Source organism: Falco peregrinus, chromosome Z (genome assembly GCF_023634155.1).
Source record: "Falco peregrinus isolate bFalPer1 chromosome Z, bFalPer1.pri, whole genome shotgun sequence".
NCBI classification, from domain to species: Eukaryota; Metazoa; Chordata; class Aves; order Falconiformes; family Falconidae; genus Falco; species Falco peregrinus.
In genome coordinates, this window is record NC_073739.1 from 60,994,524 (window position 1) to 61,009,804 (window position 15,281).

The 15,281-nt window shown below is 43.8% G+C and overlaps 1 protein-coding gene across 1 annotated transcript in view; it reads right to left on the minus strand.

Annotated features, from left to right (window-relative positions):
- PIK3R1 (phosphoinositide-3-kinase regulatory subunit 1) overlaps positions 1–12,720 on the minus strand; it is a 61,188-nt gene extending 48,468 nt beyond the window's left edge. Inside the window, exons 1-2 of the mRNA XM_055790485.1 lie at positions 12,569–12,720; positions 7,269–8,027 (exon numbers count right to left, since the gene is read on the minus strand). Of these exons, the coding sequence (XP_055646460.1) occupies positions 7,269–7,602 (334 nt within the window). The 5' untranslated portion in view covers positions 7,603–8,027; positions 12,569–12,720. The remainder of the gene's footprint in view (positions 1–7,268; positions 8,028–12,568) is intronic.
- Positions 12,721–15,281: the final 2,561 nt, after the last annotated feature.

Sequence of the window (15,281 nt, forward strand, 5' to 3'; positions counted from 1 at the left end):
GACCAGAAGTAACTGCTCTTCCTGTACAAGGTCTGCCTTCTGCTGGAGCACCTTCCCATCCTGGATACCATGGAGTGATCTGTCAGCATGGATAGAAATGGAAACTGGCATGTTCAGACCTGCCAAGGGCAGATCTCACTTCTTGCCCTCAACACCTACAATCTCTAGTAAAGAACCTATCTCAGACATTAACCTCTGTGAAATAACTCTTAATGCAGCAAATGATGCCAAGCATATACAAAGAGATCCAGCGGATTATGCAAGTAAATTGTCTGATAGCTAAATGAACTGTTAAAGACCTTTTTCATCATTCATGTCACAGTTTACACAGTAGTTTTGAAGTACAAGATTGTGTTAAAAGATATTTTTTAAGTGTAGAAATCATATATGATTACACCTTTCCCTAGCTCAGGGCAGTAGCATGTTTTTGAAACTCTGTCCTGAGGCTTTTGACTATAGATCCTTATTACCTGAAAAGCTGTCAGCTTAAACATTGTTTTTTAAAAGTTGTCTTATATGCAAACTGGCTTATGAAGTGGATCAATATGTGAAAACAAGGAAAATGGGTGCTGTTCTGATGGACTGCTGCATACAGCATTCATAAAAGAGTGAACAAAAAGCAGTCAAGTTAGTACAAAGTTACACCTGTTAACACTTTACCAGACGACTTCAGGCAATGTCCAAGGATACAAGCACTTCTATAACAAAGTGCAAAAAATGTAACACATAACAAAAAAGAAAAAAAAAAATCTCTTCTATTCATGAAACCACAAAATAGGACTGTATTTTAGACATACATAACCACAGTTAATTTTTTTTTAACAAAAAAAAATTCTCTTAAAATTCTCCTAAGTACCTAGATTTACACCAAAGTATTCTCAGGATTTAATTCCTTCTCTAGTTAAAAGTATTTCTTTAAAATCCTGTAATTCCCTTCATCATTCTTAGCTATGAATATAAAGTAGTTCTTTGTATTCTAGCCTTCAGATTGATTTCATGGAAGTTTATCATGGAAAGCAGCTTTGGAACAAGACGCAGATGTGAAACAGTGCACAGCCAGCTGCAGTTACACCACCTGTGTTCTTTCACACAAGAAAATCTGGATGCGTACATGGCATCACACAACTATTTATGTGGGCACACTCATTTGCTTGGGGTGCAGCATGATCCATTCTTGGCAAATACTTAGCATCATGTGTTGCTGAAACTCACAAATTGATGTTATATGCAAGCTTAAAGTAAGAACTGTTTGCTACCCTGTGGGGTTTTTTTCAGATGTTCCTGGATTACCGGTACAGGAACAGATCAAGATGATTCCAAGGGAGAGGAGTAGGCTACTTCATCTTTGCCTTTTTTAAACATGCCCCAGGAGCATTCATGTCAGCAGGAGGTATTAACAGACTGAACCAGTATTACAGAAGGCTAAAGAAAAGTAAACCAAGTCACTCAACATAATGTCACTGTTGTAACTATAAAAAGGCATATAAAAATTGGTGCAATACAAAACAGAAAAATATTTCTACAGCATCAAAATAGGAATGTCTTATTCAGTTTCTTAAAGCAAAATAAGTAATAAAAAGCAACACTTTTTTAGCTTAATTGACACAGCTGAGGGAAAAAGATGCATTTCAACCACAGAAGCTTTTTCAGGTCTAAGATTATCTTTGAGGCTCAAAAGGGAGTTCTGTGTGCCCCAAGTAATATATTTTTTCCAAAAAATAACAATTTTTCAATTAAAATATTACTTTCAAAAGGTCTGTCTCACTTTTATTCTTATCCTGCAACGATTATAACACAACGTGGAAGACCGTGGTTTCAACCGCCTTCCTCCCTCTTCGTTTCCTTCCTCCTCTACCAGCAGGTGGGGCCACACATCAACCATGAACTTGCTCAGGTCCACCGTTAACGTGCAGTTTGTACTAGTACTTGCAAGCATGTCCCTGTGCTTTCTGTGGTGCTTACATAGACTTTTTTAGTTGCTATCATCCCGATTTTATCACTGTGGAAAAGTGCTCTGCCTCACTTTATCGCAGCCTGCAAAAATCTCTGCTTTCTTTAGCAGGTGGCATGAACTTTGTTTTCAGATGCATGCGCTCATTGTGGCAGCTAGAAATTTGCCTTGTACACCAAGAAAAGTGAGCTCTAGCAGCTGGCGAAGCTCTATGGCAGGAGTCTGCCAACTCGTCGGTGCAAGTCAAAAGCAACCAAATTGAAGTTTGTGACTGCAGGGCAGTTCTGACAAAGGCTTACACGCAAACTAGGTTTTTTTGAATGAATCCAGGGGCTCTGGCTTGAATGGCAAATACATTTACCAAATGAGATAGTGACTCATCACTTCACCCCATAATTTCCTTTTTCCATTTGCCTCAATCAGGAGGGATGATGACTGTTTTATTCCCAGCAGAGGCTCCAGGCTCACTTCATTCCACTCACTCTTATGTCCCCTAATTTACAAATGTAAACAATTTTCAGAAACGCAAGTGCTCTACTGGCTTTATAGCAAAATTAAAGAAAAAAATCCTACAGCATATTCAGTTCAAGCATGCACACACGGTTTTATGCTCTCCGTCAGTTTGGATCTTTGTCAGACATTGCACAATCTGGTCTCTGAAAGGAAAGTTTCCAAACGTTCCGTGCCATTATCTTTGTCTAATTTGCTGATCTGTATCTGTTCTAGGGAAAAAGTGTAAAGAAAGGAGGTCTCTTTTGGGGGGGGGGTTGCATTATTTTTTTTTAAATCTATGTTCTGGTTTCATCACAAGAAGGAAGAGCTTTGGATTATTTTTAGGCTCCAAACCAGCTGAAACTGTATGAAGTGTCAACATCACAACCCTTTGAAGTTACACAGGAAGTTGCAGGAAGCTCCAAAACATGAAAACAGCCAAATTATTCATACAAAGACCTAGTCTGCCCTTCTGCAATCTGACCTTAATTTCAAAGTGGGAATTTGGCATTCCAAGTTAAAGCTGAAAGTGTTTCTGTCAATCAATCAAAGCTTTATGCTTCAAAGTCTGCTTCAGTTCAGCCTTCACAAACCAGGTAGGAAAATAATACTGTATGAACCCACTCTAAAGATATGCAGCTGTATCAAATGAGCTGAATCAAAGTTCACAAAACTCAGTTGGACTCAGTACAGCTTATGCACTTTTCATTTGCAAAGGGTTGGGCGAGATGGAGCTAAGTAAGGGGAACCAGCCTTACGTAGCTCCAATTTAAAAAACAAAAACATTTTAAGCCAAAAAAAAAATCATATAAAATCTTTACTACTTCACATAAACTTCAGGTGTCTAGTGGAGGGCATAAAGATAACCCCTACAGTGGGTCTGCATTGTTGCAAGTGCCTTGATTCCTCCAGCAGCAGCCAGCCACCTTGCCCGGTAGGAGATTTAAACCTGGGAAAAAGGCATGTTGTACCCGTGAGAGCTCTGCAACAGGAAGATGAACTAAACCTTCCTTGCCATAGCTCTGATGCAGCAGGCCTGAAACTAAAAGCTGCTAAAGACTTCCTGGGGCTCTTGTATCCCCTTAGTTTTCATCTCTCTTCAGAGGCAGTAACACCTGCCTCCCTCCCCAAATTCAGACTAAATCTACCTATAACATACGTAAGGTGAAGACAGGCAAAACGCAACAACCCTAAAATTTCAGTCAAGGAGCCTCAGTTCTAGTCTTGACCAGTGGTTCTAGAAACGTAAATGGATCATTGATAAAATACACATCTGGGGAAATATTTGACCTACGTGTGGTAATGGATAAATTAATGCTTTAATAGAATTTGATACCACCAGCAGTTATTTGTTTTCAGATTGGCTTTTAATATTTAAAGAGTTCCCTATTTAAAAGTAAGACTGTGATTGCATAAGACACCGGCCCGAAGAACAACTCTGCCCATGTTACTAGCCTCACTGACTGCAAAGTCTGTTCAGATGTCTGTGATTATTTGTGTATGAGTACTGAAGAGTGTGAATACTGGCAGCATTACCTAAACATTGCAATTTTGACCTAATACAAAACAATCTGGACATCAGTGAGCAAGTGATCAAGCTTAACAAGGCCAGGGGAAAAAAAATCATAACAAATAATTAAGTATTAAAGAGTATTGAAATCATTAGAAAGTATTTTCTTAAAAAAAAATGTAAATCTATGTATGTGGTTTCACAGACTGGTTGGGGTTAGAAGGGACCTCTGGAAAACATCTAGTCCAGTCCCCTGCTAAAGTAGGTTCACCTACAGCAGGTTACACAGAGGTAAAATTTAAATAATTCATATGATTATAGGTATTCTTTAAAATCTCCAGTTAAGTTTCCAATATTCTTATTCAACACATACACAACAGAGGTACATACAGAACTGACTCTTCACAGAATGAAAAAAGTATACGGATTACAAATAACTGAGGTATATTTAAGAAGTGTGCTTCCAGTTCCCCATTGATTTGTCATTTTGATCCACAGGAGTTTCAAATGATGAAGTATTGAAAATGTAAGTGTGACTGTGTTTGGTCAAGCAAGTTTCATAGTACCCATTAATTTTTTTCAAATACACTCTAGGGGTGTAGTGTCACCCTCGAAAGAATCTTCTGGCCCACTGGCCATCACATTGGCTGATGGACAGTAAGTGTGCTATCCCCTGCACCAAATCCCATATACAAAATAATAAAGCCACGTGAAAGTCAAACAAACATTGTTATATTATTCTTTATCTGAACTGTATTTCCACCTGCACCTCTGGTTTCACCATAGGTATCATTATTGTATCATTCTGCTCACTTAATTTCACCTTCCTTTTGTTTTTTTAATAATACTCTTTCAATACATTTCCCAAATGTGTTTCTATGATTTAAAGCGCCCTCTGCCTTAGTTCTTTACAGTTATAAGATCTGTAGAGATCACTTATTATTACTTTTCACAATTTTGTTTAAGTTAACACACATTGTTTTAGAAGTAATTAAACCTAACTCTTGAGCTATTCGGAGTTCAAAATTCAGTGTTTCCCCTCCCTAATTATGTTGAAGGTCTAATCCCTGATCCTAGGGCATTACTGAAGTTGCCTAGCCTTTCACATGATGCTTACAATCTTCAATTCAAAAAGGAGTTTTGGGAACTTAGGGTTTTGGGGTTTTTTTTAATCAGAAAAATATAAGGCTGGATTGCAACCTGATTCTTAAACATTTTGGAGCATGACAGGATCACTTGTGAAGACTCTGAGATTAAGATTCCCAGTTAAATTAGCACATCTTGTTTCAAATCCCACACTCTCAAGGTATTAAAAATAAATGCATTGTATGTAAATAGTACTCTGTCCAGAGGCAATAAACTTCAGTTTAAGAGACCTCTAGTCGCTAATGCTCAGGGCACCGTCTCATTCCAAGGAAGTAGGAAAGCCTTTATTTAATCAGAGCACCCAGATCTGCAGCAGAATTTCCCAGAGTAACTCCCTGCAGCTGAAACTCCCTTAAACATCTGTTAGAAACACAGCGCCTGGGCAGGCTCGGGAACGGCAACATTAACACAGGGGCCTCCCAGCACAGCCTTGTGGCCAGCTCACATCGTGAAGCTGTGAACAGGAGCATCAAGTAAGCATGAGTTCAGAGACCAAGCAACTTAATAAAGCACCACTTGACGTTTAAAGCAACAAATACCTGAAAGCCTGGGATGCCAGTTACTTTACCACAGCACACACATGTAAAGAATGACATTTTCTTTCTATCCTCCGCCTCCTAAAATGACCTGTCAGCACTGAGGTGTCTATCCAAAGAGTCATGTTTATTCTGCTGCTACATACTATCCAGACAACCATCTCTGCAGGTGGGTTAAGAAAAAAAGTCACTGTTACCTCATCAGCACATTAATATCCAATACAAGGAATGATCGAAGAAGTAATGGTGTTTTCTTCCAAAAGCAAATACCCCAATTTCAGAATTAATCTAATAAGAAGCCATGAGACTTTAATGAATAGAGACTGAGAGTCTGAGGACTTGAGGAACAGGGACAGTATGAACTACAATGCCACTATACTCCCATCTGCCCCCCACCTTCATTCTAGCAATGACGTTCACCTAGGCATTATACACTTGCAAGCAATTCTTGAGTGTTTAAGGACGTTACTACTTAAACCAGTTCAGATTTACTCTTTATTAAGTCCCCACCAACCTAGAAATGCTTCTGCCAGGTCTCCACATACAATTTCTATATTTCTGTTATCTTTGTTGCTTATCAACATGGTGGCATGGAAGCTGATAAACTGATACCACAACTTTGCAAGTGATGGTACAAAGATTTCTGTGGAGGCAGAGGGTGATGAGACTATTCACAACTATGTGAGAACCAGGATCACATACTACATACAACCTGTACTTCCTACAGATACAAACATTGAGAATTTAAGAAGTTTTACGTCCTGAAGCAATATAAGTACCAACATAAAATCTACCCTAAGATGGACTTGGCTTGCTGTACGTTAACTCCAACTACCTTAATGTCAGTAGGTAAAGGAGACAAATAACTTGGAAGAAAGTTGGGGTTTTTTTACCCTAAAGTTCCTCCAATTAAAAAAGAGAAGGCTCTTCTACTAACAGAAGAGTTCTGATCAGATTCTGAGTTCTGCCTAACATACTGCTGCAAATGTAGGTTTAGAAAGCAATTTATGTTTAAACAAAGGAAATACTTCCTCTGTTTATACAAATGCTATTTTTTCTACTGCATGCCTACCCCCAAAAAACATTAATCTGAATTCCTCTTTATCATCATCCCACTGTTCATTTTTAAGTACCTGCTCTTACCTGTGACATTAAAGCTAAGCCCCCATGACAAAGTACAGGGTTTTTTCTGTTAACAAGAGATTTCTGATGGGAACATACTGTTTATTTGGAATTCGTACTGTCAGATTCACCAAGGAGTTTCTCAATATGGAGTCTCATAAATGACAGAGGGAAAAATTTCTGCCAGCTTCTTAGAAACCTAAAATAAATGCTATCCTGCTTATTCACTGTGTCTTTACAGTTGGGAATTAGAAGCATACTTTCCAACCTGTGAGATGTACCTCACAGCTAGTTATTGGTCTCTGTGGTGCCTGAGACAAAGGACACAAAATTATAAAGCATGTGAGGTAACTATTATGAAGTAGAAACAATTCTTGACTGAAATGAGCCATGCACTAAAAAAGCTAACCAGCAGGTGTTATACACATAAATGTACAGTCAGACAAGTCTATGAAACAAAAATAGCTGAAAAACATGGAACACACACACAACTTCTGAGAATACTACTGACCTTGTTGCTCACTCTCTGCTTCAACTTTTGCAGGACTTGGTGCTACAGGAAGGGGCCGAGGAGGACGAGGCTTCGGAGTTGGGGGAGATATTTTTTTTCTTCCAATGTACTCTACGTAAGTTCCTGGAAAATCCCCCCTTTCTCCTGTGGTTTCATTAAAGCCATTTAACCAACCAATTTCCTCAGGCTTTGCTTCTTCTCCTTCATTGAATCCAAGTGCTAGTAAGGTACCCTTATTCACAGTTAATATATCTCCTAAGTGCAAGTCAATGTCCTCCTCTCGCTCTTTTTTGTAGTCATATAAAGCTCTGTATTGATATCCTTCGGCACTCATCTTGGCAAACAATTTAACATTCAAAAGTGTTATTAAACAGTATCAAAATGTGATTGTCCAGTTATATTTTTATATACAGAGAGATTCAAGATGCATTAAATGGGATAGTAAAAATGTCAATAGCAACATCTAAGTAATAAAATCCACCAGAGAATCAAAAAGCACCAGGATCTGTCATTTCACTGCTGATGTTTTTACTAATGTATTTATTCTGAGACAGTGACTGTCGCAGAAGTGTGTTCCACTTCTATGTCTAGCAATATTCTTCCAATTAGTTCCCTTTCTGGGCTTGCTGGCTCTTCTGGATGTCCATGCTCAACTTCAGCTGACTCTTGTAGCTGGTCACACCTTCTTCAGATGCACTTGCCACAGACTGCCCACGAACCTCAAATATCCTGCCACTGAACTCTACACACGTGCTTTTCCTGGAAAAAGAAGAAAAAAAAAAAAAAAAAAGAGAAAACTGGTGAAATCATTCTCTTGATAATCATGCACTTGGGAATCCATTTATGACGGATTTTCTGCAACCCTGGCAGAGCCCTAAATAACAATAAAGTGACTTCACAAAAACATCTGCCACCTAATGTTTGCATTTTTATAATGGATGTATGTCTAAATACTTGAAACAAATTTGCACCCCTGCAGTATGAGGCATGCTTCTTTCTCTGTGGCTTATGGCTACTGAAGTCTCAGAGTAAGAGGGCTAGGCCCTGGAGAGATACCTGTATTGCAATATCTAGTCTGATGGCAAGACTTCACATGTTATGTCCCTGAAGACACACACAGCCACAACCCTTCCCTGTAAGAGGTCTGGCCCGGACAGAGGAGGAGCTCACTGTAATTAGTGCTGATGCTCCCCACCGGGGTATCCAATCTCCTGCTGTTTGTTCAGAGGGTGAGGCTGGGCAACAAACTCCAGCCCAAGGCCTATATTCCAAAAACATATTGGAGGGAGGGGTCTTTTCAAAAATCTGCAGAACCAAAAGATCCTAAGTGCTTTTACTTGATGAGTACCGTATTTCTTTTTTCTTAAAAAGAGAAGCTTCCCGACTCCCCCATCTTACAGATGTTTTTTAATGCGTTTGTGGTATTAACACTAGAAAAACAATCAGCAACTGAAACAGGCACACCCAGACCACCTAAGCACACTAGCGGGACGAAAGCATCAAGCTTTATGTTTAAATTATGCTAAAGGCAAGAGAATACAGGCCTGAACATTCAACTCAAGGTTGCCCAACCATGAAGTAAAAAGGAAAGATATGACTAAAATAAAATTATTTTAGAAAACAGTAGCTTAAAGACATACAGAAAAGTGAAAGTTTTCTAAACATTATTTCAACTGTTACTCATTTTTATCTACTTAAAAAAACAAGCCCAATCATAATTTGAAATGCTACACTGGGAACCAGAAAGTGCTAACTTTGTGTAGTTTAGAATAGAATAAAAGACCCAAGGGGACTATGTCATATCAGTAGGTGAAATATTGTCTGTGTAATATACAGAAAGCTGGTTTTTTTGAGAAACACTTCCTTTTACATTGTAGAAACACCAGTAGACACGGCTGGAACAGGGAACCTCTGACAGCTCTTTTCCACACCATTTTCTCTGATGTCTAGTCATCAAGTTGCTGGAACATACTAACGGACAAACTAAAAAGTGTTAATAAGAATGTATATAGGCTTCATTTGCCAATGAATGACCCCAATCCCTAATTTGTATGCAGCTCCTCTTCAGTCCATCAGGTCTAGTTATAATTCCCTGCGGCTTGTTGCGCAACATCTCTTGTAACAGAACAAAGAAGAAAAATCTTGTAAATTCTGAAAGAACTTGCTTATCATCCCTTGCAACCAGTTTTTGCTGTAGGAAAGAATTATCTGAGTCTGAATTAGACTTCTCATTTCAAAAAGCCTACACACAAGTATTTATTTTAATAATTTGCAAATCTATCCACGTGGATTAGGCATCCAGCTCCTACCAAAATTTTAATGAGAAATTTCTGCAGCCACTTCTGAAAAACCAAACTATGCTGCATAGCTCACACTACCAAATATCAGATGTTGCAATTAGCATGAAGAGTTTCACTGATATTTCATTGTGCCTCGTCTACCAGAAAGCGTAGAGACAAAAATTAGAGGGAAATAAAAGGAAACAAAAAACTAAAGCACAAGTATCAATTAAACTGCACAGAAGCCTTTTCAAAAGTATGGGTTCCTCCCATTTCATATAGCAAGGGAACAAAATGCACTAACACACCTTAGATCTAAGTGTTGGAGCTAACCTAAATGTTTCCAGTCAAAACCAACTACGCACAGCAAAATCTGCTAGAAAATTACCACTTTGACTGCATTAAGTATTCCGAAATATTTTCTTTTTAAGAAAGGTTCAACAAGTACTCTGCTACAACTTACTTCACTCCTACTGCCTACGGGCATTTTGGCAGTCAACGAAGTCGGTCTTCTAAACACGGCATGATTTAACTAACTTTACCTACTCCTCTGATCTTTTATTATCAAATGTGTCACAGCAACTTTACGGCCAGATATTTAAAATGAGTGTCTCTTATGCTTGGTCTGACAATACGGAACTGGAAATGTCTTAATAACATAAAATCTGCTTATGACAGTTTTAAAGTCTATTTTAAAAACTCAAAACCTGAATCAGATAGGACAGAAGGTCTGATTTACTGTGTGTTAGAATAACGCAATGCAGTTACGGTAGCAAAGTTTCTCTAAATCCAGTTACCACTGGTTCATACTCACTCCTCAGCACTGCTCTCAGTACAGGGCCCTCAGCATCCTATCCTCTAACTGATCCTGAAGTTAACCAGGAGACACTCCCATGGGTGAGCCATGCTGAATTTCTTGGATTTATGCCTTTTTCTATTCTCACTATCTGTCAGAGACTCAGACTCCAAGAACCTTGCAGAGAGCCCTAGCACAGGGACAGATACCAATTCTCCACACCAGCCTGGTAACACTGCAGCGCATCCAAAGAGCCCTGTTTGACAGTTCTTTACTTACTGTTTTGTTAAGATCCCATATAGACAAATTCCCTTTACTCCAAGTGAAGTTACATGGGCTCTGCACTCACGACATTTTGACTCAAATTGACTTAAGCTGAGCAGTCTTAAAATAAATAGCTCTGAGACCATCTTAAGCAGAGAGGAAAAAACAAACCAAACATTTAAGGCAAGAAACATTGTTACATTTGAGATGATGTATTACTGGATTTCCATTTGGCCGGTGGAATGGAAAAGGAGGAAGGAGTATTGCAGGGAATCAAACGCTCATTTGTTTTTTATTTACTGTCTAAGAGCTTGATCCCAGTGAAAGATTCCTGAGTTCAGGCAGAACTCTCGCCTCTCAGCAGAATGGTTTATGGTAGGCACTTTAACAGTTTTAACATTTAAAATTCAACAGAAAAATTCAACAACAGATTCTTGTAAACTTAGGTGGAAAAGGAAGGGGACACAAAAGCTTTCCCTCCGCTCCCCTCTTCTCCCTCTGTCAAAAATGATGTTTGGCTCCCACTCCACTGGTACCCAAGCATTTCCTCCCACGCTAGCTAGCATTCCTTTGGCAACAGAGAATGAAAACTTCAACTCCACAACTCCCAACTACCAGCCCAGCCACAGGCGTGCATGTGTGCTGTTTATACGGCAGCCCTATACAAGACAGCAAAGATTTTCTTCAGCTTTATATTAACACATTTAATAACCATTTCTCCTTGTACAGCCACCTCTCTAATATTCAAAAAAATCCCTAGGGAAACAGTGCCTAACATGAATTTTCCTGCTACTGCAATTATAAACTTCATCAATAGAAGAGTGGATGGATGTACTTAGTGAGGCACTGAAATAACGAGAACTGAAGTATAAGTGGAGAATTTGCTTGGAGACTGACTCTTCTCCCCACTAGGTGTCTACACACCTGTAACACCAACCGCAGTCATCTCTGAAGTAAGATGCTGCTGCTCTTCAAAGGGAGATGACCAAGGTAAGTTACACGTGAGAACACTATTTTCTGCAAGAAAGGGAGCTCCATGATATATCGTGAAGAAGGAGATGCATACTTATTATACCTTTATACCACTTCCAGTCTTTGGAAGAGTGATTTCGAGCCTGTGGAGAACAGGCTGAACAAATCCAAACACATACACATGGAAGAAGTACATTAACTTCACTGCGGACACTGTAAAACGCATCCCATTCCGAAACGTCTCAAAGACTTCATACGGGCCGCAAAGCTATGGAAGAAGGTAGGGGGGCGTCATGACAGTTTTAGAAAAGAAGCTTAAACCATAATTAAAAAAACCAAGGAAGACGGTACAGACTGAGCCCCACTCCTGTTAAGAGGCCCGCCAGTTACGCCCTCTGGGAGCCCTGCACCGACACGCACCCGGTCTGCGGCCCCCGCCGCTGGGCAGCCGCTCTCCAGGGGCCGCAGTCGGGCCGCGTCCGGGGGGCGCTACCCCGCGGCGCCGGGCAGGGGTGCGCGCAGACGGCGCTCCCCGCACCGCGGCCGCCAGCCGGCCGGGGCAGCAGCACGGGTCCCCGCGCCGCACGGCAGGATCGGGGCTCCCAGGCAGCCCCGCGGTGGCCGGGCCTCGCCCCCGGCACGGCGCGCCGCCCGCCCTGCCCGACCAGGAAGCGCCGAGCCGGGCCGCCCCCGGCCGCGGGGGGCGAAGAGAAGCACGGCCGGCCGCGGGGCTCGGCCTCGGCAGCAGCGGGCGGCCCGCCCGGGCCTGCCGCGCCGGAGGGCTCGGCGGTGCGGCAGCCGGCCCGGACTGGGGGGGAAGTTGCACGCGGCGGCGGCACTCCCGCTGGACCTGTCACCCCGCCGGGGCGGCCGGTGCCCGGGTCCCGGGCGGCCGCCCGGTCCCGCGCCGCCCGGCCCCACTCCCCTGCCTCGGCGGCCGCTCGCGAAACATCGCCAGATGAGGCGGCCGCGGCGGCAACTCTCTTTACCTTCACTCAGCCGCAACGGCGGCGGCACCGCCACCGTCCGCCGCCGGGGAGCCGCCGCCGCGTCGCCCTGCGCTCCTCCGCCGCGCGTCCGTCCCGCCGCGCGCTCAGCCCGCGCTTCTCCCGGCCGCGCTCGCCGCCCCGATGTCTCAGCAGCGCCGTGCCCGCCGTCGGCCCCGCCCCCGCCCCGCCCCCGGCGCTCCCGCCAATCCGCGCCTCTGCCGCCGCCGCCCCGCCCCGCGCCGCCCCGCCCGCTGGCTGGCGGCGGCCGAGGGGCGGTGCCTTACCGCCGCCCGCCGCAGGCAGGCCCGCGGGGCTGACAGCCGGCGGCGGTGTTGCGTTGCCCGCGGTACTCGCCCGCGGCCGACGGGGACCGGCGCGGCCGCCCCCAGGCGCGGTGCCGGCGAGGCCCGGGCGCCCTCGCGGCAGGCCGGGCCCGGCCAGGCCAGGCCGGCAGTGGCGGTGAGCGGAGCACGTGCTGCTCCTAGTCCCTCTTCGGGGATTTTTCTCCCCTTTTCTCCTGCCCTCCCGCCCGAATTACGCTGGCGGTGTGAGCTGCACGGCGGCTCTGCTCCCCAGCAGGTCCGGAGCCGTGCCGGGCTGCCGTGCCTCGTCGGGCTGGTGGTGGCCCGCCCGGGGCGACACGCCGGGGAACCGCGGTCCACCCGCCCCTGGGCCCTGCCCACCGCCGTGCCATGCCAGAGCCCCTCGGCCCCGAAGTAGCCAGAGCTGCCCTGCAGCGGGCACCGTGGAACGGGTGGAGGTGGGAGCTGTATGCGGCAGCAGAGATCATCACTTGATGCCCTTAATGACCCTCACAGGGTGCCCGAGTTTGCTGGGCTCCGTGCGGGGCAGAAAAAAATGTCATATGCCCTGCCTCACGGAGTGCAGAGCCTCTGGTGCATCTGGCAACGCGGGGGTGTGACACACCACCGCCAGGTTGCAGCGGGAGAGCTGTGCTGCTGAGGTACTGCTGTGTTTGAACAGGTCTCTGTTTATCTTTAGATACTAAATATGCGTACATATGTTACCGTGACTCAGTCCTTGTAGGTGTCACTGTGAAAGAGGAGAAAGTGGTTTAAACAGAGATATAACAAATCCAGGCTGTCAAGGAATGGATGCAAGGGCAGCTATGCAAGAAGTGAGCTAAGGGTTCATTGAGGCCTGTGCTGTGAATACAGGCGCTAGGGGTTGACCTGATTAAAAGCTGCCAAATGAGAGACAGGTAGAACATCAAAAATGTTTGCCGCAGACAGAATGCGAGGAAATGCCCTGTGCAAGACTGTAGGACCCATAAAGTAAGACAGCCTGAAGCCTTATGATTGAAAGACTATATGTTGCTGGGGATGGGGACAGTGGTGGTGGTGGTGTGTGTGTGGGGAAATCCGCCTTGCTTTAATTTGGCAGTTGGGCATTCTGAAACTGAGAATTACCATATGGTCTGATCGTGGACAACAGACAGGAGAAGTGGAATGATTTTAGTACAAATAGGTGTAATTAGTTTTTGCCATGTTCGGTAGATCAGTGTGCATGGTTTTGGAACCATTTTTTTTTCCTGAAAAATGTTCTAAGCTAAGAAACCTGGTTCTCCTGAGTATGGGGGGAAAGTGGAAATCTCTCATCAGCCATAATGTCTTTAAAATGTGATCTTCCATGGCCTCTTATGCTTTGGAGGGGATTTTACTTTTTTCCTCATTGAGTTCCTAACTTTGCAAGCTTCCAAGAGACACTGGAAGGATGTTTCCTGACACCATTCACCCATTAGTCATTTCTGCATTGATTCATTAGGACTCAGTCCACTTCAGGACTGCAGATGAGAGAAGATGACAGCTCCTAAGGCTGCTAGGGTGACAGCATTGATCTGACACCATATGGGGGCTGGAAGGCTGCAGCTGTGGACTCACTGGATTCAGTCCCTGGAAAATGGTAAAAATGCCTTCATTAGCCTAACTAGCAATCTAAACACACAGAATGACCTTTAAGCTAAACACTTATTTTGAAACAGAGACTGGTGTTTGTACCTAAGCAAAAGCATTGCTGTAATTTAAATACTAAATAGTAAAATTGTTGAGGGGAGTAACAGCTTTTGTCTCATACAGTTTTTTGTGGGATTGAAAATACAGGCAGAAGCAGAGTTAAGAAAGAATGTTACATTTCTTCTGTCCAGACTGCTGTCTGTGGCGTTTGCTGTTGCTGAGGGCAAAAACAGCATGGATTTTGAAGGGGATTAGACAGACTGGCTGGTTGGAATGCCAGTCCTGGGCACCGGCCTGACAATGGGTATTTAGAGGAACTAAAAACCTCTCCAGTAATGGTTCCCAATTGGTGAGACTAGACTTCTCCCACAGGTGAAATGCAGGGCTACAGTCAATGGCTGGTGTTTGTCCCTGAGAGGAAAGTCTCCAGGGTAGGGGGACCTGGAGACCAGGTCTCCTGGACCAGGACAGGTCCAGGACCTCCTTCTTGCCTTTCCTGTCTAGTAGCTGAGCATCTCAGTCTCTGCTTTCTTTACCAGTTTTTGTCCCTGAACTTGACTTTTGAGTTCACTTTGAGCACTTCACTTGCTGCTTTCTCTGTCAATCAAGGAGGAAAGGGACACAAAAGAGGGAAAGTAGTCAACAGCAGCAGGTTGCTTTGTTGCACCCCTTGCCGGATTTATTGTCATACCTATTGTGACTTCTGTCTCAAGGTCACTTGTCACAATGGCTCCCTCACA